Below are 25,960 nucleotides of genomic sequence, written 5' to 3' on the forward strand. Positions count from 1 at the left end.
ACAGCAACTCTCTAGAACATTCCCATTTAAAACCTAAAATAATAGAACCTACTTTACAATAAAGCATTCTCACTCATGTATTTGTGTATCGAGTCATTGAGGGCTGTCAAAGAGTCTCAACCAAAAACTTCTGCATTCAAGAATGCATTAATTAAGTCAATTTCATTTCAAAGTAATGGTGATGAAGTCAAAAATAATGGTAACTTCTGGCTCCAAGGGTCAACTACGTCAAGGCAATCTCATCATGGGTGAACCAAACCAACTCCAAATGGGCAAGGCTACTCCACTACTGATTTGTTTGCCAATGTGCCATTCATACACATACAAACACACACCCTCACAAACATTGGAAGGATTTTTAAAAACCTCAACTGATTCCAACTTAATAGGATTCGCCTTTTTAAAGCTTCACTGCAGTAAGGAAAGAGTGGCTCAGGAGGAACAGCACTAGGGAGGATAAGCTCTTCCTTCCCCACGTTTTTAAAAACCTTGTTTATTTCCAAGAAGAAAGGGAAATCCTTTAACTCTGATGCAAGAGAAATGCTGCAGAGAAGCTTGAAATTAATTAGGGACTGCCTGAAAATTGTGTCAGCAGCAGGCTCTGCAACTCTGGACTAAGGCTTCCTTCCCATGCCTGCAAGTAATGTCATTGCACATACTACTGCAAAAAAGAAGAGGGGAGCACAGATACTAGTCCCATTTATAAAGCAACATCTGAAGGATTTTTTAAAGTATCTTTTAAGTCTTCAAACACCTTTAAATATTCAACCAAGTGCGGAAACAAAGAAAATGCCAAAGATGGAAGGAAATTAAGTAGCAACTTGCACACCACAGTAGCCCTGCTGGTTTACTGAAAACCGAAATGTACGTTTCATTGCTACAACACTGTAAATGACCACATCCTGCTTTAAGATGACAGTTGATCTTTTTACTTTTTTGGCGGATGGGAGAGCAGGCATATGATTCAGTTGTAAGTGCTGAAGCACCTCAGATAATCATTACACTTTTAGAGCTATAATGTGAACAAGACCAACTTTCAATTTCTTAGTACAGAAATGTATTAAAAGTTAAATTATTACTTGATGTCTGAAAGTGAATACTACTCAACTGTAACTGTTTCTCTGTACAGGCTGAGTTTCTCTTTGGATAACAGAGGCTCAATCTGTACAATCTATACACATAATAAAAGTGAAAATCTGTTCACACAGCCTCCGACCTCCACAAACAGGCAATAGTTCCCAGTGTTGAGGAGCCACCAAGTTACTCCCTCTAAGAACATTGCAGGTTACAGCAAGCACATCCCTTTCTCTTTTCATTCGCATGACCCCACGCACTGCCTCTCCCACAATCCTTTCCTACCCTTTCCTATGGCACACAGCAAACAGAGGAATTGATCAGCAACTGAACATACTGGAGAGAGAGGTTTGTGGAGAATTCACAATGATTTACAGGAGTTGTAGGGACTGGGATGTATAGTTCACCTGCTATCTAAAAGCACTCTGAACCCCACCAACGATGGACCTGGAACTAACCTGGCACACAGACCCAATCTGGCCAAATTTGCATAATGGCAGGGTTTGGCGGTGATTGACCTTGACATCCAGGAGTTATAGTTCACCCGTATTCAGAGAACCCTGAACCCATCTGATGACAGATCTGGACCAAATTTGGCACACAAATTCAGTATGGCCAACTGAGAATACTAGTGGACTTTGGGGAGTTTAACTCTGGGAGTTATAGTTCACCTGTATTCTGTGAGCCCTCTGAACTCCAATAGCACAACGTATGACCAAACTAATATTACCTAACATCCAAAAACAAACAAGGCCCTTTTCAAATAACCCAGGCATCACCTGGTACCCAAGCTAGTCATTTAATAAAAATTATGTTTTTAGGTAACTGAATGGCTTTAGCCTGGAATCTCATGTTTTCACTAGAACAGCCATCTCCTTCACACCTGCCCAAAACATGCATAGAGGACATGCAGAACTTGGCTGTCTGCCTCAGCAAGTTGCAACTACTGTTTAGCAGTTAACTACAATGACCTTGTGCTGTTCAGCAGGATTTGCTAAACAGACGGTGTCTTTAGTAACAGCTGTCATTAAGCTTCAACAAAAAGAAGGAACTAAATTTCCCATCAGTACGAAGTTCTTAGTTATTATAAATGTTGTTGATTAAGTCTGGGGTTGCTGTGGTTTTTAGTTTGAATATGTATGTAATTATTTTAACTGATTTTTTTAAATACCCATGATACTTAATTCTGTTTTAATACTGATATATTTGTGGATTTCAAATTGTACCAAAATGTTTTTAATGTAAACCGCTTTTAGTTTCCTTGTGAAGAGAAAAAGTGGGAGTATAAATAAACATAATAATAATAATAATGTCTTTCAGTCTGCAAAGGAACACAAACAGTTATTTATGAACAAACCATAAAATATGTTAGTCTACAGAAGCTGTACAAAAATATTAACTAATGGATAGATAAAGCAGAAGTTCATGTGCTCAAATCATTCTTTGATCCTATTCTCAAGTAGTCTGGTATTGATATGAGCATGGCTGGGGATTAATGATGATTTATCAAAGCATCCAAAAAAAATGAGAAATAAGTTTCTTAAGGATTATAGATTAGCTACAGAAACTTCCCCCTTTCCACTCAAATGACCTTTAGTTTGGTATCCTAAATGCACAACCTAAAACCAAAGCCTTGAATAAAATGACCTACATTAATTGTTACGCACATGCAAACTGAAAGCACATACACAAGAAATCTGTTGCCTTATCAATTCTTGCATTTATGTAATAAGATTTTTTTCAAAAGAGAGCCTATAAAACATGTCTCAACATGAAACCAAATTTTAAAAATGCATAGTCAGTGCTCAATATCCACAGATTCTTGATCCATAAATTCTGCCTTCCACAGCTTGAAGATGTCCCTCCCCACCCAAAAATTCCAAATAGCAAATCTTGATTTTTGCCATTTTATAATAAGTGACACCTTTTTATTGTGCCATTGTATAACTGGGACTTGAACATCCAAGGATTTTGGGCTAACAAGAATCAAACCAATGGCCCACTATATATTGACAAATAAAACTACAGAAATGTATCAGTTCTAGCAACCAACACTACAGTAGAGTAATTAAGACACATAAAAACACCAAAAAAGTGTAGAAAAAACTAAGTTGTGTGTTCAAAAAAAGTTTTCCATTTTGGAAATCAGCTATTTCCTAAACAAAAGCAAACTGAATTCCTTGGTATACCCATCAAAACTGAGAGTACAACTTAGTCAAAGCCTTTAATTATACATTTTACTTTGTAACTTAAATTAGAGCATATAAAGCCTTCACTTTAATTTTATCATGCTCACACTGATATACAACTAAAGTATCATTTATATCCCACAGCAGTACTGTCTCACATTAAATCCATTATGTTCCTCTAGTATAGCCTCTATCAACCTTTGTGCCCTGGAAGAATGTTTTTCAAGTTTCAGTAAACATCTGCATAATAATTACAACTGAAGGATGGTTTTTTTCTCATTCACACCTTGCAATCTCTTCATTAAACTCAAGGTTAAAACCCTCACTCTCGCCTTAATCTCAGGATGGAGTCCAAGAGTATGCTCAAACGATGAACCTGAGTTTTCAGCATAAATTGAATTGAATCCCTGTTAATCTGCCTTCTGACTGGCCAGGAGCACCTCTACCTAGTCTGGATTAACCAAAGAACTGAAGGGGAATGTACAGAACCTAAGAGGGCAAGAAATCAATAACAGCTGGTTACTATACCAAGCCAGAATGTTTGGATCAATGTATTATTACAAAGCCTTTATGCTACCTATGAAGATGGTCCAAAATGTTGATACACAACCCATGCATGTTTCTATATTGCAGCACAGTGTTCTGTTTAAAAAGGAAATCGATTTCATTTGTTCCTCTCTGTACATATACAGGAAAACAAACTTTTCTCAGTGCAGCATGAAATAAATCAATGCTTCTATGCTTTTGTCTGGTTCAGCAATTCTCCCAACCTCCCTTTTAATACATACCAATGGAAATAAAGAAATGCACAAGATAAAGGGGCACTCCAAAAACTAACCACATTTAGGAGATGGGGAAGTCTTAAGCCAAGTGCCCATTTAAGATGGGTAGTTACAGTGCAAAGTACTTGTATACAGTTTTAATCTTAATGTTTTCAGCTACATGAGATTTTTAAAAAATGAATCTTGAAAGCCATGTTCAGTTTCCAACTTGGGGAAAAGGAGGGGCATGAATAAAGTGATTGGTACTTGGAACATAAAGCAAAGGTATATTAAAATCACCCAATCACCATCACTGTTGATCCTAAGAACATACAATGTGCTAGTTCCTGGAGCTAATGTATTAGCTGCATCCTACTGTCTAGACAACATTTGCCAGTGTCTCACACTCAAAGTCTGTATTAATAATATGCACTTATCTGTTACCATAACGCTCAACCTCAAACAGCTCAAAAGTAAAGGTCACTAAAATACCACTTTGATACATTTAAAGATTTAGGGGGAAATACCTTAACAGATTATAAGCATTTGTATTAAGATCTTATTTAAATCAATGTGGTTTACAAACAGAACCAGTTCTTATAACATTTTAAAATAAAATAACTGATATAAACTGGACTTAATATTTAAAGCCTACTTTAAACAACCTACCTATCCTAAAAATATTGTTTATCTTACTCCATTTAATACAGGTTCTCCTGCTTCAAATGTCATTGAACATATATACAGTAGATTCATCTAACTGATCTGTGTCAGAGAGAAATGGAATTCATTTCCTTGTTATCAGGCACAGCTTTATATAATGCCAATGATTTCTCTGTGTGCTCACACCCAACAGGCAAGCAAAATGTAGTAGCAGGCTTAAATTTGTCATCCATCTAGAAAAAGAACTCCTGTAATTCATGGCACAGCAGGCTGAAAAAGACCTTCCCATGTTTTTCTTTCTCTCATCAATGCTTAAAATAATGTTGTACACATATTTTTTGCGTTCACTCTATGAACAACGAATCAATACAAAGTATTCAGAACTTTGTATTTCTTTTAAGGAAATTAAAGTCATAAAATAGTATTATTAATAGAAAGGAGTGGTAACTGTAGTTGAACTACCTTATATAATGATAAATCGTGTAAAATATGAAAAGGCGTCAAGTAGCATGTTTGGGAAAAGGAAATTTCTAACCTAATTTTTTGTGGGCTGCAGTCTGACTGATTGAATCTAAGAAGATGGACTGCAGTCCATAACAGCTTATACTAGAAATCTCTCATTCCCAGTTATTTTTAAGGTGTTATACTGGATTCTTTTATAAATACATTTTCAGAATAAAATAGACTAAGGCTATCTCCATGTGATGAAAGCCTTGTGAATGAAAATGGGGTTACAATGGTATACCACCTGGCACTAGGACTATTTCCTAAATTTTATCTCTTTCCAAGTTCGCATTCATTCTTCTCAGTGATTTCCTGTCTACACCTTTGGAAAAGCTGAAACAATTCGAGGGAAGTTGTTACAAACACAATTCCTGAAAGTACACTAGAGTCTCACTTATCCAAGCTAAACAGGCCGGCAGAACCTTGGATAAGCAAATATCTTGGATAATAAGGAGGGATTAAGGAAAAGCCTATTAAACATCAAATTAGGTTATGATTTTACAAATTAAGCACCAAGACATCATGTTATACAACAAATTTGGCAGAAAAAGTAGTTCAATACACAGTAATGTTATGTGTAATTACTGTATTTACGAATTTAGCACCAAAATATCAGGATATATCGAAAACATTGACTACAAAATTGGCTTGGATAATCCAGAAGCTTGGATAAGCGAAGCTTGGATAAGTGAGACTCTACTGTAGATGGAAGGAATAAGTAGACATCACCTCTCCTTTTAAAGTTCCTCTTTCAAAATGTGGTATTCACTAATTTGTAATACGATAGAGATGGATTATTTATCAACCTAATCCTATTTACGCCCTTCTGATATTCCTTTCTGCTATCCTTCGCAATAATCTCACATATCCCACATACAGTCAATTCTGTAACCTGTATTTCACATAAACAAGGTACCTGCATAACAGATAAATGAAGAGACTAGATAATTAAGCAGTAGGTGAGGTATGGCAGTGGGGGATAGGGAAAGAGATAGAAGATAAAGAGGATCTGAGCCACTTAACTGTACGAGAATAACCTTCAAATAGTTCCCAGAAAGTGGGCTATACACTGAAAAAAATATGGCCATCAAGGCCACTTGTAAAATCCATTTTATGTGCCCACCCTTGATATTCCATTGTGATGTTCTGCAAAGAGCAATGACCAGTTGGAAGCAATAAATGTGCAACTTTGCCCTAGGTCCAAATATGTTTTCTAAGTCTTAACATTTTCTAGTGAAACTGTTATCAACAGATAGCTGGCTACCAAGACACACATGTTCAGAAAAATTGCTATAAACTGAAAAACTGATATGTGGTTTATAATACTGACTTTCCCCCTCTTCTCATAAAAATATCATATGAAAGTATGTTGCTATGATATAGAATGGACTAATACAGAGAAAATGGAAAGACCATACTCAATGTTGTTGTGTGTTTTTCGGGCTGTATGGCCATGTTCCAGAAGTATTCTCTCCTGACATTTCGCCCACATCTATGGCAGGCATCCTCAGAGGTTGTGAGGTACACAGCCCGAAAAACACACAACAACTCTGTGATTCCGGCCATGAAAGCCTTTGACCATATACAATAGCTGAACAGAAATCTTTCTGTGAGATTTCATTAAATAAATTCTTGTCAAGGAACAAACATTTAAGATGTCTCATCAGCATTTAAATATCCATAACTAAAGGATTTTAGAAAGAGCAATTACACTGGACATGGACACAAACTCATACTGATCTTGAAATAAACAGAAGCAATTCTGAGATACAAAAGAAAATGGATCGTCATAATTTCTTATATACAATGAACAAAGATTCAGTCCCAAAATTCAATTTCCTCCTGACATTTTATGCAGTTGTAACAATATTACAATATATGTTAGATTAGTTAAACATTACATTTTAGTTGTAGAAATGGGAACAAAATCCAGGACGACAAAGTATAACAGAAATATTTTGGAAGAGTTTCACACCAAAACTATTATTCTTAGTAGTTCCTAATTATCCTGCACGCACAAAAGTACATATTTCACATATGTAAATTTATATAAGCATTCATACAAAAGTCACCAAAATGCCAACACGCGTACCCATAGCAGGAAGTTTAAACAGGAAAACAGAGTCATCAAACTTACTTGAAGTCTTTGCATTTCAAGAATTGCTATAACTTCTTTTTTTCATCAATTCGCTTTTTTTAGTCAAAACACCCCCTGATTAAACAAGATAAATGCTACCTAAAGGAAGTGCAGCAAGAATCTATTTCACTGGGAGATGAACATATAGGCAACGCTAATTAACACTCACAGAGAGAGCCAAAGTTCAAGAAGTCTGCTCCTTGGACTCCCAACATAAAAATCAGCAGCTGCCAACGCAGCATTTTGAAAACACTAATACTGAGAAAGGTTACCATGTTCAGTGTGTTCATGAAGATACGAAAAGGTTGGGCCTGATTAGACATAATAAAATAATATGTGGGTACCAGCAATTTTCCTTGCACCTTTAGCCTTAAACTCATGTTCAAGCCATATGAATCATATGAAGTCATACAAAGAATGCAATTTTTATAGACTTCCTGTATTGAAAAAACTTTACTAGTTATGCTATTCTATTTATCATATGCTATTAAATAGACAAAGTTTCTATGGTGCTTCATAAGCTATCTGTGTGAGGTACTGCCTCCCCCCCCCCCCCCAAATATATTTATGCCAGGGTTAAATATCATATTTATGATGGCTACAACTGTTTCTTTCTTATCTGAAAAAATGAGGCAGATCAGTCCATGCAAAGACCACTTTGAGTAGCACTGTTTTAGTTTCACCTTTCTTAGCTGTTTGAAGTTAATTAATAACTCTACATATGGTATCCTAAGCTGCTTCAATGAGGAGATGAATACAATATGAACTATATGCAGTAAGGTTGTTGCTGAGTAAAAACACTTCATCGTACACAAATAATAGAAAATCCATTTCAAATAATCTGTTTTTAGAAAGAAACTTTGCAAACTGAACTCCTTTGGCTATACAGTCATTCCTCCATATCCATGAAATCTGATGCCACAGATTAAGATATCCACAGCTTGGAAATATTTTTTAAAAATTCCAAAAAGCAACCTTGATTTTGCCATTTTATATGAGAGGCACTTTTTTACTGAGCCATTGTATATAACAGGACTTGATTGTTCCTTTTATTAATACATTGTTATTTATTTTTATAAATATAATGTACAGTATAGGTTTATATAATTTATATGAATAAATATTTGTATAATTTATATAAAATAAAGTGTGTTAAAGCAATGAGCTGCTGAACATGCAGACCGAAATGTCCCAGGTTCAAATCCTGGGAGCAGTATGAGTGCCCACTGTTAGCTCCAGCTTCTGCCAACCTAGCAGTTCGAAAACATGCCAATGTGAGTAGATCAATAGGTACCGCTCTGACGGGAAGGTAACGGCGCTCCATGCAGTCATGCCGGCCACATGACCTTGGAGGGGTCTACGGACAACGCCAACTCTTCAGCTTAGAAATGAAGATGAGCACTAACCCACAGAGTCAGACATGACTGGACTTAACGTCAGGGGAAACCTTTACCTTTTCCGGTAGGTTTATATAATTTATAGGAATAAATATTTGTATAATTTATATAAAACGTAAGTAAAATGTATTATTTGAATAACCGTACAACTTCTTTGCTCTGATGCTATTTCAAAAATAACACAGGGAGTCCTGAAACCAAACTCCAGCATATTTGCTGTTAAATAAGGATCGCTGGTCAACCTACCTATTATCCATTCAGTTATAAGTAAAGTGTCATGATACATTGGGGAGACAAAGAAGCCTGCTTTATTAATACAGATACACTAGGAAAGCAATGGTTTTAGCTGCACTCAATAAAACATCTGTTATCAGCAAAAATTAGGCTACTCCACTTCCTCCTTTCCAGCAGCTTAACTTCAGGGAACCATTTAACACTTTAGCTGCCTTCCTAGGCACACACTTGTTCTAGCTTTCAAAAATAGCATTTCTTTACTGACAAGGACAAATAATAGACTACAGAATAAATAAGAGCCTTCATTTTTCATACTGTTGTAATATATCAAACGATATTGTAACACACTGCATTAAAACAATCATCCACTACAAATTGGGGGTGGGTTGGGAATTCTACATAGTTTCACAAGGAACCTGTAAGACAATAAATAACAAAGAGTTATCTTTTGTAGTGTTCACAACATTAAAAAAGGAAACATTTTATTCTTTGCTCTGATTTTGTTTTAACAACTAACTAGCAATTCCAGAAGACCAACAATGCCAATGGGGGGGAGAGCAAAAAACTGATTGAGAATCCATGTTCAATAATGATATGGAATCTTTCTGCTTCCACAGCCATCATTTTTATCTATGTTATTGTTCGTGACAGAAAGAGATTATCATCTGCCACTTGATACAAGATAAAGAGTAGTTCTCAAAGCCATATGTCAGCATCTACAGCTGATAGTAATTAATAATAGTCTTGTTGACTCAGAGTACAAAATAGGACCATATATATTTTCATATATAAGAAATACATATTTAATATTATATAGTAGTGAGTATTAGCATTTAAGAAAGACCATTGCGACCATGAACAAATACAAACTATAAAAAAGTTCAAGATGAATATGGAATGAAATTTTCAAGTACTAAACATGATAGACAAATATTATTTGTAATTCCAGGGGACTAAATATCCTAAAACCACTAACCCCCATCTGATTTTGGAAGCTAATTTGGGCCAGCCCTGGTTAGTACTTGGATAGGAGATCAGCAATGAATTATTTGCTGCTATAGGTTAAATTTCAGAGAAAGTAAGAGGCAAAACTATGATATTAATGGGATTGCCAAGAGTCAATAAATGACGACACACATAAACCAAAATAGGCTACATCATTTTTGAAAAGCATTTGTTTCTGCATTTAACAGGGACTGTTACAGCCCACCTAATATAAACTTAATTGTGTCTCAGAAGGACATGTGCTCCTTTTATTCTGCCCCTTCACCACCTATGTAGCGACACATGATGCAGTGCAACCATGACAAGAAACTTTGAATTATATAAAGTACTTAAAACTAAGATTTAGGGTAGGGATTCATTTGAAACAACAGCCAATATTCACTCATGTTCCCTTAAAATATATAAATGATGCGATGTATCTGAACAAGGTTGTAAATTTCCAAGGTAAGCTTGCATGGATAGGAAAGAATCTATTTTCAAGAACCTTCCACACAAAATTCATCAAAGCAAGACATAGTCCTCCTTGTGATAATCCCCTTTAGTACTTCACAGTTTATGCAAGAGTCAATTACTAAAGAGGATGGAAGGCAGAACAATCTTTTCAAATAGGTCAGTGTCTATATTTATAATAATTAACACAGCTTTCTCCTAACAGTAAGTTTTCTAAAAATGAGAAAAGGTAATATTTTAGCATGACTAATAGCTTGCTTTCTCTCACACGCAAAAACCACCAGGTAAACATCATACAAAATTAGCTGAACAAATCACTATATTTCCAGTGTGTGCAAGTTTTCCATGTATTCATTTATCGATCTGTTTTATCCTATTTCTACATAGATTTACCTTTTATCTAATATAAAAATTGCATTTTTCACAAACACGTATTACAGAATATAGGTTTTATCCTAAAATACACTTATGTTGTATGCTTTAACAGCTACAAGCTGTTTCATCCTGATGTAGCTTGGGAAAAAGCATAAAAATATTAACAAAATCCACAGTCATCGTTAGAAAAAATTAAGCTAGCAGCAAAGCATTAAATACAAGTCATACCGAACATGCAGTCATGCATGAACTCTATTTACATACATTGTAAGGCATTCTGTACAGTGAACAGAGACATATTTTCAATTAGCTGAGTTGTATTCAAAAGGAAAACATTTTTAAAAGCAGCTCTCCAGAATCAAAGATGACCAAAGCTACCTGCAGATATTTATACTATTTATAAACTCTCCCTTATAAACAAACAGTGTCTGAGACCTACAGAAGATCTGTAGTACAGAGAAACTGCAGCTAATTCCTGAGTCCTCACTTTGTATGCCAGAGAAGGAAAGCAAGAAATTATTCCCCTGGGGGGATAGGGCGGGTTACAAATAAAGTATTATTATTACTATCATTACTATCATTATTATTATTATTATTATTACTAGCATTATACCAAATTAGATCACAGTCCCATCTCAGCTTTACATAACTAGCATCAGGTTTCCGGAGTTTCATATAGTCTTAACCAGAAACTACTAAACATGAAACTTGTATTTGGCCACTGACCTATGGTCTTTCCCCTTAAATACAAGTAGAAAATGTTAGTGAATAAGAACTGAAGGACTAACAGAAGCTTATACTATATAAATGCAACATTTGTGCAGATCACACAATTGTAAAAAATATAGAAATGCATGTATAGTTAAACACTTGTACATAAATATTCAAAGATGGATGAAGAGTCTAATATAGCTGGCTAGTTATACCCTGAGTCTATCCATAGGGTAGTGATACCATTCACAAAATGCATCATAATCAAGCCCTAAAAATCCAACTGAAGAAGAAAGAAAGAAAAAACCTAGATAAAGGATGATACGTGGGGCCACCTCATTGGCCATACTTGTTAAAAGTGCATTCAGATCAGTTTTGGAGTCTGGCATTACACCAACAGTTGCCAAGTAAATAACAGTTTGCAGATGTGGAGAAACTCTTAGGAACATACAAAAGTTATTTTCCAAAGTTAAATATGCTTTGCCTCAGTGCACCTTTAACATGAAATCATAGTTAGGCAGACCAGATATTTTTGAAGCCACTTTGAGCTAAAATTTCAGTCTGTTTCTGGAAAAACACAGGTTGTACCATCGTACGTAGATACACTACAATACAACAGTTAAAGCTCTGAAATTGAGAACAATAGTTCTGGGAGTCAGGGTTTAGCTGCTCTTGAGACAAATACCCAAACTGTAAATCATAATCAAACCCTACAAATACAACTGAAGAAGAGGAAAGAAAAAAGCCTGACTAAAGGCTGACATGTGGGCCATCCCATTGGCCATACTTGGAGCCAACTTTGCACTTGCAGAGGGGTGGAAAGGAAAGATTTCACCTCCCACCAGGTTTTATGTGTTCTTGAAAATACCTATCAAGTCTTCAGCCCTTTCTAGAACAGTGAAAGCCAAATAATGAAATCTGATGGGGATTCACCACTTCCTTTGCAGAAATCCAAACTAGTCCAAATGAACATAATGTCAATCTGAAGTGTCAATACTTTTTCTCATTTCTTCACCAGAATTAAATGAATACCTCCAGAAAAAATGTTGGAACTATCATGTTATCTCTCAAAAGATGTAAGGCAGGATTTATATACTCAGAGATGCTCTCATAGGTCACTGACACTGCAAATAAGCCTCCCAAAATTCACATTTTTCTGTATAACAAAAGTGCCTTAAATCCTCTTTAGAGATATAAAATTGAAATCAAAAGAAACATTTCCAGATCCTTATAGCAAAGGAGTAGCAATAATTCTTTAGCACAGATGGTATACACAAAGGCACATCATACACATCCATACCAGAGGAACTCAGTCAGTTGACGGCTTTCGCAATAAAGGGAGTTCCACTTAACCTCCTTATGTCATAACACAATGGAGTGAATGAGTTTTAACACACAGTACATATAAAGGAATCAAGAAAACATTGGCTGACATTTTAATATAGAGTACAGTGTCACTCCTTTACTTGAAACAGCTGCTGTGTTGTTGCCTTTGCGAATTTACAGATTTAAAAAGGATATGGGTCACAATGGTGATTATATGTTTTTAAATTTGTTATCAGTTTTTCATTCTGACAACAGATTACGTATTTGTTAATATGCTGGCAATCTCTTTGCAGCAACCTTAGAGTGGGCTTTCAATTGGCCAAGGTAAATAAACTTGGTTGCAAAAATGAAAAAAATAAGTAAAAGGCAGAATAATCCTTGTAATTAAAATTTGGCTTGGACTGAACAAAATTCCAAAGATATCCATAATGTACAAGGGAATTTTCATTCACCCCATCCAGGTTTTTTGACCATAGGCGCCCAATATATTCACATAAAAAAGGGAACAAACCAGCAAATGTTCAACACCACCAATCTTTTCCTACATAAATGATGCAATAGCAGAGAGAGTAGTGGGGCTGTAGAGTAACTTTTTCTTTGACCCATTTTCACAGTGAACTTACTTATGGGACTTTTTTCATGAGGCAAAGTACTTCAGAGGATTTTGGTGCTGACTGACACATCAGGATCCAGAACTCTAGTACTGGATCCTGGTCATGTTTGGTCATAATTTTAATAAATGAATTACTGTGAATATAATGTTTATTTCCAAATAGTTAATTAGCAAGTAATATTTGAGTAGCTACACTGCAATGCATTGTGTAAGCTTTAATATGGCATCACACATATGCTAGAAAAGCAAACATCCTCCTGTATTTTCAAAAGGTATCAAATAGAAATTCCAAATTAAGTATGTAAATAGACAAAGATTTAAATCCAGGACATTAATGATTCTAACACCAGAATCTGATCATGTTCTACACACAAATCTTCCTAGGACAATATGGTCTGAAATTCCCTGTACTATTCACACAAACAAAGAGCACAATGTCCAGTTGCAAGGTAAGAATACTCAGTCTGGGACTTTGTGTTCTGGCAGCATACAAACATAAGAACAGCTTGCTAAGCCCTTAATTTCTGAACAGCTGATTTCTACTACACAATGGTCATTATTTAAAGATTTATAGAAAATGTGGGTTTAGTACCAGTAAATCGAGCTGATGTTCAAATTTTTGGGCGAGTTTAATCTAGAAGAAATAAGTTTTCCCACTAGTGAGATAAATTTCTGTTGCTGATTCAGAGACTTTCAGAAAATATTTCTGACTTTGTGCCTGGAAGAGAGTCAGTGTTGTTTTGGTTTGATTTAAATTTCCTCACCTTGATAATAATTGTATTTATTTTGCTGAGGAGACCATGCAACAGAATCACTTTAATAGCCTATGGCATACAGTGAGAAAACTGTATTAGACAAAGAACAAGGATACTTGCTTTCTTTTCAAAATAATGATATACAGCTGCGAGTACAGTAGAATTCCCTTATCCATGGATTCTATATCCACAGCTTCTCTTATCCACACTCCTAAATACTATCCTGGAAGTTTTTGTGGGCTTCTCTAGCGCATTACCATGATAGATTTTCAGCCCAAGCATAGTCAAAATATAGGGCTCTCTATAATCCAATTTTAGGTATCGAAGGGTCTTGGACCATATCCCTTGCAATACTAGGGCTGGATCTACACTGCCAAATAATGTGCAGTTTGAATTGCATTTTATGGTCAATGTAGACCCATATAATGCAGTTTGGTCTGCATTATATGGATCTAAACCAGGCATCTCAAAACTCCAGCTCTCCAGCTGTTTTAGCCTCCAACTCCCAAAAGCCCTAGACAGCTTGTTCAATGGTGAGGAAATTCTGGGGCCTGGAGGCCCAATCAGCTGGAGGGCGGAGTTAGGGGATGCTTGATCTACACTGACCATGTAATACAGTTCAAACTGCATTATATGACAGTGTAGAAATCCAGCCTAGGATCATACTTTGTATCACCTCAAAATTCACAATGAGAATTAAAATATATTTTAAATGGTGTTATGCCATCCTGCCCATAACATAAGGCTAAGTATCATGATAAAATTATAATTGCAAGAAAGCACCCAGTCCTCCTGTCCACTAACAGGAGAGTACTACAAATAACACCTGCTACCTGCACTATATTCCAAAATCCAGGTGGCTTTTGTTGAAAAATCAGTCTTCAAGGTACTTCTTATTCTTTCCGCAAAGTTTAAGTCAAATTTGTTCCTACATCATCCTTTGCTTTAGTGTTAACTGTTCACAATATTAATCATATCAAGCACCTACTATTAATCCATTGAATCTCAGGGTTTTACTCCACTGCAGCTAATGTCCATGCATACAGATAAACATATATATTACAGCTCAGAATATATTCCTACAAATAAGTAGTTAAGAATAAACACCACAGAAGCCTTGGGAGTTAGAACAAAATAAAACCCAAATGGTATACCTAGCAAGTATCCCCAACACTGTTCATTAGGAAATCCTACACAGTATCAGGACTATTTTCTTTTTACAATTTCAAACTTCGAGAAATTAAAGTTAAACTTTCTGGAAATTTTAAAATGCAAGCCAATCACAGTCTATGTCTTAACAAGAAAATATTCACTACTCCACACTTGCTATAAACCACAGTAACTATTCTAACTTTATTTTTAGTCTTTTATATTTATTTATGATAAACAACAAATCAATATAACCAGCGTGGGGGGGGGGGGGGGGAGAACAAGAAAATAAAAAGATAAAAACCAGCAGCACTCACTATTATAATACATAACACACTAATTCACTATCATAACCCATGTTAGTAAAACAGGATCTGAAAACTGACATAGCTCTACCTCAGTGGTCTTTAAATTTAGCATATGAATAAAAAATGAGTGCTATGTGTACATAGCAGGATATTATGGAACGACATTTTAAAGTGCATTTTTCCATGGAGTAGAAAATATCTATTTGAAGCAAAAACCATGTATTGCAATGAACCTTGTCTTACCTGTGTTTGTTCTGTGGAACTGCTGCTGAGTTCATCTCCAGATTCTGAATCTTGATGGAGTTTTTCTGAGCTTTCTCCTGCAGAATCACAGGATAGCTCTTGCAAGAAACTAGTCTTTTCTATTTCCATACAATCAGAACAAGGGAAATGAGACACAGAGAAACTCTTGTTCTGAATGGAAACTTTAGGAAACTGGAATTCACTAAATTTCCCATTATTCTGTGCAAGGTCCAGGCTGAGACCAGTATTCTGACCCGGACTACTGTTTGGTCCCAGATTCTGATTGGCATCCCGAATTGGTCCCAACATTTGTACTGGAGATGATTTTCCAAAACTAGAAAGCTCTGGAGACTTGTTCACATTTTCTGTTGACCTCTGTAACCCATGCATAAGTTTCAGAGTGCTATTTGGTAGCACACTCAGTTGCTTAATAGGTGGCATTAGTGCTTTGCGAGTTACTTCTTTGACATACTGTGCTGGCACATAGAAGGGTTTGGAATTTTCTTCCTTTTTCACTTGCCACCAATCATCATTAGTCTTCTTCACTAAAATATATCTCTCTCCTTGCTTTATCACAATCCTTTTATCCTTTGCTTCATAGTCATAATCATACTCAACTTCAATGTATAATGGACCTGAAAGATTTTTTCCACTCTTGTCAGCCATTTCTCTTTAAAAACGATGTTCACCTTTCCAAGTGAAAAGTTAGCTGCATTATGGTTTTTCTTCCTTTTGTATCTCAACAGAGCTGTAAGGAAAACACATATATTACCAGTTTATCAGCAGTAAATTTTAACTATTATCCTCTGTTGATTTCAAATGAACTAACAAAATCTTTAACTTTATTTGTTATTTCCAACTTTATTTTGCATTTTTGACAAACAGTAATAAAAATCTGTTCATTTTTGCATGCAGTATAAATTATGTGAAATCTCTTAATAGCAAAAAGTAGCTTAACTGAAAAATTTATGGGATAGGGAAGATTCAAAGTTATTATTAACAAATACTTATAAATATTTAATACATGAGAACTCAATAGCATATTTCCCTTTTGTTGTTTATGATTAAAGAAAAAAATTAGGCATTGAGCAATGTTAACATACACACATGTGCACTCTCTGGAATAATCGTAAGAGGAGGGATTACAACCTGACCTTTGATTTGACAAGTGATTGATCCATTCCTACTGCCCCATCTGACTTATTTAAAAAACAATGCCTTTCTAAAATGAAGTGGGGAAATCCATTTAAACTTGACTGTACTCTCCCTGTGATCTACCATCATCCCCATTGCTATGCTTTTACTATAATTTATTTTAAGTATTTTTATTTTACTCATAAAACACATTGAAAGAATTTGCATTAAGGAGGAAGGATATTAATATAATAAATAAGTATTTCCATGGTACCATCACTGATTACAACCCATTTTTAGAATAATCCTACACATGTAGGATGTTAATGTTACTGAACTAGTGAATATTCTCTTACTGCCTAACCTTGATTTGAGAATAACTGCACAGTAATCTCAGGAAAGTAATATATATTCTGCCAAACACATACATTGGGCTGTAATTTTCCCCCATTTTACAGACCTAAAGTAATAAATTTAAACAACATTTCTGGATATGCATGTTTGTTGGCAACCAGCAAAGAGCAAGTGGCTAAGCCTATTGTTTCAGTTACTTAGCAAGGTGGATCAAGTCTTTTTTTATCCTAAGACAATCCCTTGCTTACGTAGAGGATTGATTTAGCACAAGTATTATTAAACGGGGGGGGGGGGGGGGGGGTTGTTTTGTTTATTCTGTCTTCTGTTCATAAAGCATAGATGACTCATGGACTGACAGGGGGACAGGTCTCCCAACTGTTTCAAGGTGAATACATAGACAAGCAGCGACAATCATTGAGGCTTCTTCAGCACACTTTAATTCTCAGCATTTTTCCATAATTTTCCGTTTTCCATCAAGCTAATAAATCAGAAATAATCAACAAATCAATTGAATTATATTATCTATGATGAAAATCATCTTGAGTTCTTGGGATTGTAAATTTACTCTCTTCAACCATGCTTAAACAGCACATGCAGAAAAGAATTTTAACAAGATACGGGTGACTCTAGATGTATATTGTAATCAGATATAGAAACAAGTTCTCAAAATTGCAGTGATCTAAACTGTTTTAACAAGGATTAAAGAGATCAGAGTTGTTAAATATAGATCAACCAGTCACCAGCTGGAAGACTTTACTGGAACGAATAGAACAGGAACTGACATTTGGGTCTTAATAACTTCCAGAATTCTTCTATATTTATAGCACCCTTCTTCCAGGGACCTTAAGGAAATATGCACAGACCTCCCACTCGGCGTTTCACTACACCAACTGATCTGGTTCACTTCTGCAAGTTAGATGCATTTTGTGTTTTAAGGTTATCATATTAATGGAGACATCAGCTCAACTTTCTTGGGGCCCATGTTTCATAGAAAGACTCAGAAAACCCATGCTAGAAAAGACCCAGCACTCCTATGACATCTGGATAGGGACCTCCATATATAAGCCTGGCCAAGATGATATGAAATGAGAGATTTCTTTATGTACCCAGGTCACAAGCTATATAAACAAAGATAGCCTTGCCATGATACTTGAGATAGCAGACCACAAAGAGTGGAACATGGGTCTCCTTAGGATCTCTTTCAACATCCCCTTTTCTTAACTACCACTGCTTGTACTTGCAATAGTTAGATCAAGGCATTGCTATTTCTCACCATCTGTACCTCTGGCCCTGCACCCAGAAAATGTCAGTGTTGGGAGTATAATACCATACTGAGAACCTTGCCAGATTGTGACTGTGTTTTGAAAATGAAAAGAAATTATTTTAAAGCTTCATAAATGAAAGAAAACATCTGTGTCCTATCATAATTACAAGAAACACTAGAACTGAAATAGAGTCACAATTATTTCAATTATTTCCTCCTGTAAGAGAGCAAGCAGAGAATCAAACCCATTTACAATCTCCATATTACGATATCTGGAATAATAGAATATGCCATACTCACCCCCTGGTATATCCACTAGGATTAGGAAAGACTCCTGCCAAAAAAATCATCAAAGCTACCACCAACAAATGTAGACTATTCTGAACAGATGGATCAATGGTCTGAGAGCATAAAGTGATTTCTAATATTTCATCTTCCTATATGATCTAGAAGGCCCTTTTTATGTTCAAGCAAAAGCCATATTCTAGATAATCACTTGATGAATAAAGAAAAACATACATGCCTGAAACAGACTGGTTGTATCTACACACAAAGCACACTCTTACTTCCTTTCTCCCTTCATGCAAGCCAAGAGACCTGAAAATTCTAATTATCTCTAACTTTCCATTACATATAATCAAGCTTTAAACCAGAGTTTGAAGTTAATTTACAAATCTTGTGCTTGTTCAAGAACAATAAGCCATACTTCACACATAAGAAAACTACTGTGAATTTCAGCTTCCTTGTTAGTATTTCTGCTTGTACAAAGAGGCCAGATATGTCCTCACACTCACCCTGCATATCAACTTTTAACTGCAGGACATACGTGAAAATAACTTTGTCTTACTACCCATTGATTTTGCTGTTGCATGTACATCATTTTCTCCTTGCACTTGTGCTACTAAAGCATTCAACATACAATAGGAAAGATTCCAGAAGAAACATGTAATTTAACATGTAAGTTATTAAAACATTTCTCAGATGTCCTTTCTTAAGAGTCTTGCTTTGGCTATTGCCAGTGTTGGAAAGACAGGACTAGAACACATTGGTGACAGGAAAATAAGAGGTATGCATCATCAATATTATGAGAGTTCTGGATTGTAATCCTCAAATCTCTTAGTACTGGGATTACATCCCATTGAATTCAGTCATGCTTATTTCTAAGCCTGAATGCATAGGATTGTTCTGCATGAATCAGAAGGGGGGAGGGCTTCATACAGCAAGTGGCATTATAAACTAATTTGTATTTTCGAAGTGTAGATGGAATGTAGGAGGCAATAAAAGCACAGTACCGTGACTTTAAAACCACACAATTCACTAATCTTATGCAAGACAAGGATGGGTATGCAAGATTTGAAATCAGTAAAAATTCGTATAATTTTCAAAGCAGAAAATGCTTTAACGAGACAAATCTTTAGCACCTTCAGAAATACTATTATTGTGTCATAGCACAGCTATAAAAGCTAGTGATCTTCTAGATTACTTCCTTTAAAATGAATCCTTTCATTTAAAATCGAAGTATTTTAAAACCAGTTAGAATGGCTAACGTAACTGGTGTCATATCAGAATTAATAGCCAAGAATCTAAGGCACAAATAATAAAATGTTAAATACGGTTCAGTATGGCCTTATGTTCAGTCTAGTACAATAGTTGTAACTTGTGATCTGCAGATCTCTTAAAGAACGCAATGTCCTCCCAGAAGATGAACGAAGGCTTGAGAGTTTTTAAAACAAATAATGGACATTTGTTTATTTCTTTATTGAATGTATATCCTGCCTTTCTCTCAAAGTGAGATCCAAGGCCATTTTATTGTACAATATCGTAAAGTGTCAAAAATATGAAAAGCTGATTGAAAGCAAAAAAATGTACTCAGCACTTGCTAACTCTGCACATAGTGCAAACATGCAAGTTAATTATACAGAATGGCTGAAAGAAAACATGTGATACTTCCTTCTACTGTGTATACAACTAGATATAAGGCTTGTAAGTGAAATACAGCAGCCTTCTCATTAATTACTTAATTAAAATTAACAAGTAATATTAGGACATATTGTTCTTGTAATTAGGATGTGGTTATTTTTGTTATTATTATAATAAATCCATATAGAATAATTCCAATAAAATTATAATAAGCGTGCATGCATTTACCTATTTCTTCTCTCCAAATTTGAAGACCTTTGATAAGCAATTTTAAACATTTTATGTATTTCAAGTTTTAAATCTTAAGTCTTAACTGTCCTCAATCACAAAAGATTTTTACTGTGGTCTCTGATAAAAAAAACATTAAGAATCTCTGATCAAGTATAGTAAGTCCCCAAATTATTAACAAGATAGGTTCTGCAGGTTTGTTCTTGAGTTGAATTTGCATGTAAGTCAGAACAGGTACATGTTTAAGTGTAACTCCAGCCAAAAAAAAAAAGTATTTAGCTTTGGATAGCATAGGAAAGGGTTAACTCCTCTACAGTGTTTGTTTTGCTCCCTGTGCCCCTATTCAGAAGATTTCACCTCACTTTCTGTCCCTGTGATAATTGGATTTTGAAAAATTTGGTTTGTTGGGGAAACAAGGATTGGTGATAAAGCTTCAGTGGCGACACCTCTTCCCCATGATAACTCTTTCAGGAGTGAATTGCCCTTCCTAGGGGTAGATTTCTCTCACTTCCTGTTATTTCACCCCATTCTTAACTATGAGTTATTTATAAGTCTGATGTTTGTAACTCGGGGACTGCCTGTATTAAATACTTTTTCTGCAAACTGTCCTCCTGAAAACACACATACACTTGTTTCATTCTTATACTGCAGGGTGTTTTGCTGGCAAACATTATTCCTCACAGCTGCAATGAACACATTAATGATGTTGTGAGACAAACAAAGTTAGTCATTGAAGCTCTGTGGGGGGACACTTGGATCCTCATTGTCATACGTTCTTACCAACTGAAGATCGGATGAAGTAAAATACAGCCAACTGCTATATAAAGAATAGATGTTTTCTGTAATGTTGTCACTAGTCACAATCTCACGAAAAAGCTTTAATTCAAGCACATTTCCGTTAAACACACGATTTCTGGGTAAATATCATGAGAACAAAATGCTAAGTTATCTCCCTGACACAACAGCTCTGCCCTTTATTCAGAGTCTTATATATCTATAGTCTCACTTCAAGCCAGGATTTTTTACCAGTAAAGAAGCGCAAAACAAAACTGCATTACTCCCAATGTTTATATCAAAATTTCTGACAATGATAAAGTAGACTGGATTCAGCTGGAGAAAGAATAGCAACATTTCTAGTCACCATGGCAGAAAACTAAATACAGCAGGCAGTGCCAAATCCATGGTTTTCATAATAGCGTTCTCTTCACATTTGCTGAGGGAAATCAATTTCACACACTAGCATTCCATCAGAATACTTTTTGTTGGACAGCTTGCATGAGTCATTTGTACTCAATCTGATATGAAATCATTTCAAAATGACACAAAGACATAAAATGCATATGGCAAGCACAGACAGCAGGAACTAGTTACCAAAAAGCAGGTCTAAACTTCATTTAGTGTGTTAATAACTTAAAGACAATACATTGTGTTTTATTTAGGAAGCTAAGCAGAGTCATTCTGGACTAGTCCTTGAATGGGAGATTGCCAATGTATATCAGGTACAGTAGGCTATATTTCAGAGGAAGGACTGGTGAAACCAATTGAGTATTCATTGCTCAAGAAAATCTTATGAAATTTATGAGATCACTGTAAGTCAACAGGTGACCTGAAAGCACATGCATACACACAAACACAGAGAAACAAAAACAATCTTTTCTGAGCAGCCACACTTTCTCAACAACCTGTCCTTTCAAAATGAAAGGTAAATTTTGGCTTATCAGCTTCCATGCAAGTTTATTACCAACAGGTTTTCCACCTTCTCAGCAGCATTTAAACATACCATGAAAATTATTTTTAAAAGCTGTCTTCAAAACCAAATAAAAAATAAAAGCAAACAACAATAACATCAGCTACTTAGGGAGCTGAAAACTATCAACAACTATAAATAGCTAGGAAAATCTGTGCCTAATATAATATAGCTGACTCAAAATAGAGAGTAGGCTCAAATCACTATAAAGCCTATTGGAGAGCCTAAATACCTTGAGATACCAGATCCCATCTCAACTTGGGTGTTAACTAGCATCTGCCCTGGTGAGGACTTTATGGGAGAGAATAGAGGAATATTACAGTTCAGAATATGGCAGCGGCAAACTACCTCTAAGAATAATTTGTCTAAGAAAACCCTATGAAACTAAAGGGGATGTCAAATATTGGTTGGTAACTTGGGGGCACACACACACAGAGGCAGCTGGTAGGACAAAACAAGACTGCCACAACTTTTCTGCCCCAAGTCCTCTGCAAAATAATCACTAAGCTATTTTCCACCACCTCCATACTCCACACAATGACTTCAAAATTTACCTTAAAAGGTGGAATGATAGTCTGCAAACCATTCTTACTTTATTTTGTATATATGTGCTTGAATTAATCATTTGATCAATTAAATTCTATCTACACTAGTGCAACTAAAGCAGTGGTTTCTCATCCAGTGCTGTTCCCCGAGTCACTGGCTGCCTGTCCTTGGCAAGTTTCTAAGAAATAAAGAAACAATTATACTTAAGGCACACAAATTTAGAATCAGACATAGTGGGGAGGAAATCATTTCCAATCTTCCACATAAGAAAAACACAGAACACAGAGATATAAAACATAGACAATCTTGACACCAAAACGTATTTTCTTCCATAAGTAAAAAAAGATTACAGTCACCCTCACTCAGCATCCCTTCCCCTATCAGCAAGTTAAATTAAGGCTGCAAGAGAAGAGGATATGAACCACACACACTAATGCTTCCAGATACAAACCAACCAGTGGCTGGTGAAGCCAAAAAATAAATAAAAGGATCTCCCTGCGGGAACATCTTACCACCAAGGTTTCTAACATATTTCCGGAAGCAGGTTGAACTAGTTGCAGAAGAACAAGGAACAACTAAAACCAGGCCTAAACAGCCAGAAGGCTGGGATTGCAGTTCTTTTGCCCTGCCTCACTTACATTCAGATACACACTCGCATAGCTCACCAGATAATTATAGAGCACCAAGAACTCATACACATTTACACGCAATCATCACCATTGTGAGTTCAAGCAAGTTTTCTTAAAATCACTGAGCAAAGATATAAATATACCTTAGTATCTCGCTGTAAGACAATGACAGAGACAGCAACAAACCTTTCCCCTACAAGACCTTGATTTGATCCTTAAAGCCCTTCCAACAAGCACTGAACAAGGAAATCTGGAAGGTCACTGTCTCCCCACCGTCATCGAGACAACAAAGCATTAACACACCCTAACATCACACAAAGTGTCCTTTAAATATGCCTGGCAAGCTTCCAGTAATTAATTGTTAACAGGAGTGGGTTTCAGTCACTCCTCTCACACCTTTCTTATTCCACCTGTAGCTAGTGTGGAGATAGTAACTTGTCTTGATAAGGATAAAATTGAAAAGGTGTGTGTTGCAGTGGTTCCTAAATCTTGGAGGACTACACTACTTGTTCATATGGGCAAGGCTGAGGAGGACACGAGTCAGATTCTCAGCAAATGAAAGGTGGGGGACATGTTTCTGTGTAGGGCCTCCATATGTGTGTGTGTGTGTGTGTGTGTGTGTGTGTGTGTGTGTGTGTGTGTAGGGGGGCTCTATATGTGTGTGAGAGCACAGGCTGTGTGTGTTTTTGTTCTCTTTGTGTATGTGTGTGTGTAATGTATCCATGTGGGTTTAATGTAGCATCTTAATCCTTCATCTAAAAAGTAGTAACATTGCTCCGGCTGTTAGGAATTGGGAGTTAAAAGTCCAAAACACCTAGAGGGCCCAAGTTTCCCCATTCTTGGTTTAGGGGATCAGTATGCGGGTAGATGTGTGTGAGTCAAGGCTCTGTATGTTGTTATGTTGTGTATATAGGGAAGTAGTTCTCAACCTGTGGGTTCCCAGACGTTTTGGCCTTCAACTCCCAGAAATTCTTACAGCTGGTAAACTGGCTGGGATTTCTGGGAGTTGAAGGCCAAAACACCTGGGTACCCACAGGCTGAGAACCACTATATAGGGAGTCCATGTGTCTAGCGAAGCCTATGTGTGTGTGAGTACAGATTCTCTCTGTGTGTAAGAACTGCGTTTGGTGCATGTAGAGCAGGCATGGGGCAAACTTGGTCCCTCCAGGTGTTTTGGACTAACACTTCCACAATTCTCAATTAGGAATTGTGAGGATTGAAGTTCAAAACACCCGAAGGCACGAAGTTCACCCTATGCCTGTTGTAGAGCCTCAATGGAAGGCTCCATGTGTGAATGTGAGAAGACACTGTATTGCTGTGTGTGTGTTAGGGCCCATGTCTTGAGTAGAAGGTGTGTATGGGTTTGCGTGTGGCTGTTGTTTGTATATGCATATATGTATGTGAGTACGGACTCCATGTCTGTAGTGTTGTGTATATATGTGCTGGGGGTTGGTCTCCATATGTGTGGGTTGCGTGTTGTTTGTATATCCATTGGTATATGCATCTATAACTGTGAGTAGGCACTCCATGTCTGAGGTGTTGTGTATGTCTGTGCTGGGGGTTGGTCTCCATATGTGTGGGTTGTGTGTATGGCTTAAAGGGGTCCCCAAGCTCTCCCTCAGCTCTCCAGATAAATAGAAAGACCCCTAGAAACCGCTTTTTCGCCTCAAGCCCCCCCCCCCCCCCAGCTCTCCAGAAAAAATAGCACCCCTAGAAACTGCTTTTTCGCCTCAAGGCCCCCCTCCAAGCTCTCCAGATAAATAAAAGGACCCCTAGAAACCGCCTTTTCCCCTCAAGGCCCCCCCCCCACCCGTCCTCTCCCCCTCCCGCCTGTCTCACCAAGGAAACGTCTCCTTCTGCGCCCAGCTCGCGCTGCCTGCTTCCTTGCTTGCTTGCTTGCTTGCTTCCTTCTCATCGGGCCCCGCCCCCTTCTCGGCCTCCTTCCTCGCGACCCAGCCCGAAAGCCACGCCCACCCACCCCCACAAAGCCACGCCCCCTCTCTCGTCCAGAGTCAGCCGCAGGGCACGGCGCGCGCGCGCGGCTTAGAGGCCGCAGAGGTCCCCCGTCACGTGACGAGGGAGGGCGGGAAGAAGGCGGGAAAAGGGATCTTTGCAGAAGTACAAAGTACATCCAGTAAGTATGGGAACCAACCAAACACTTAAATACTTTTAAATCCCCTCCTTCTAAAAGGTCATCCACATTCCTCTGCCGTAGCAACAGCCCTTGGGTGAACTACACACCCC

General features: G+C 36.8%; 1 protein-coding gene across 7 annotated transcripts in view; it reads right to left on the reverse strand.

The window, feature by feature from the left end:
* The window catches only part of arhgap12 (Rho GTPase activating protein 12), a 62,719-nt gene extending 37,014 nt beyond the window's left edge, over window positions 1-25,705 (reverse strand). For all 7 annotated transcript variants that reach the window (XM_008112345.3, XM_008112344.3, XM_008112343.3 and 4 more), the window contains exons 1-2: window positions 25,556-25,705; window positions 15,895-16,642 (exon numbers count right to left, since the gene is read on the reverse strand). In XM_008112345.3, the coding sequence (XP_008110552.1) occupies window positions 15,895-16,560 (666 nt within the window). In that variant the 5' untranslated portion in view covers window positions 16,561-16,642; window positions 25,556-25,705. The remainder of the gene's footprint in view (window positions 1-15,894; window positions 16,643-25,555) is intronic.
* Window positions 25,706-25,960: the final 255 nt, after the last annotated feature.

Source organism: Anolis carolinensis, chromosome 6 (assembly GCF_035594765.1).
Source record: "Anolis carolinensis isolate JA03-04 chromosome 6, rAnoCar3.1.pri, whole genome shotgun sequence".
Taxonomy (NCBI): Eukaryota; Metazoa; Chordata; class Lepidosauria; order Squamata; family Dactyloidae; genus Anolis; species Anolis carolinensis.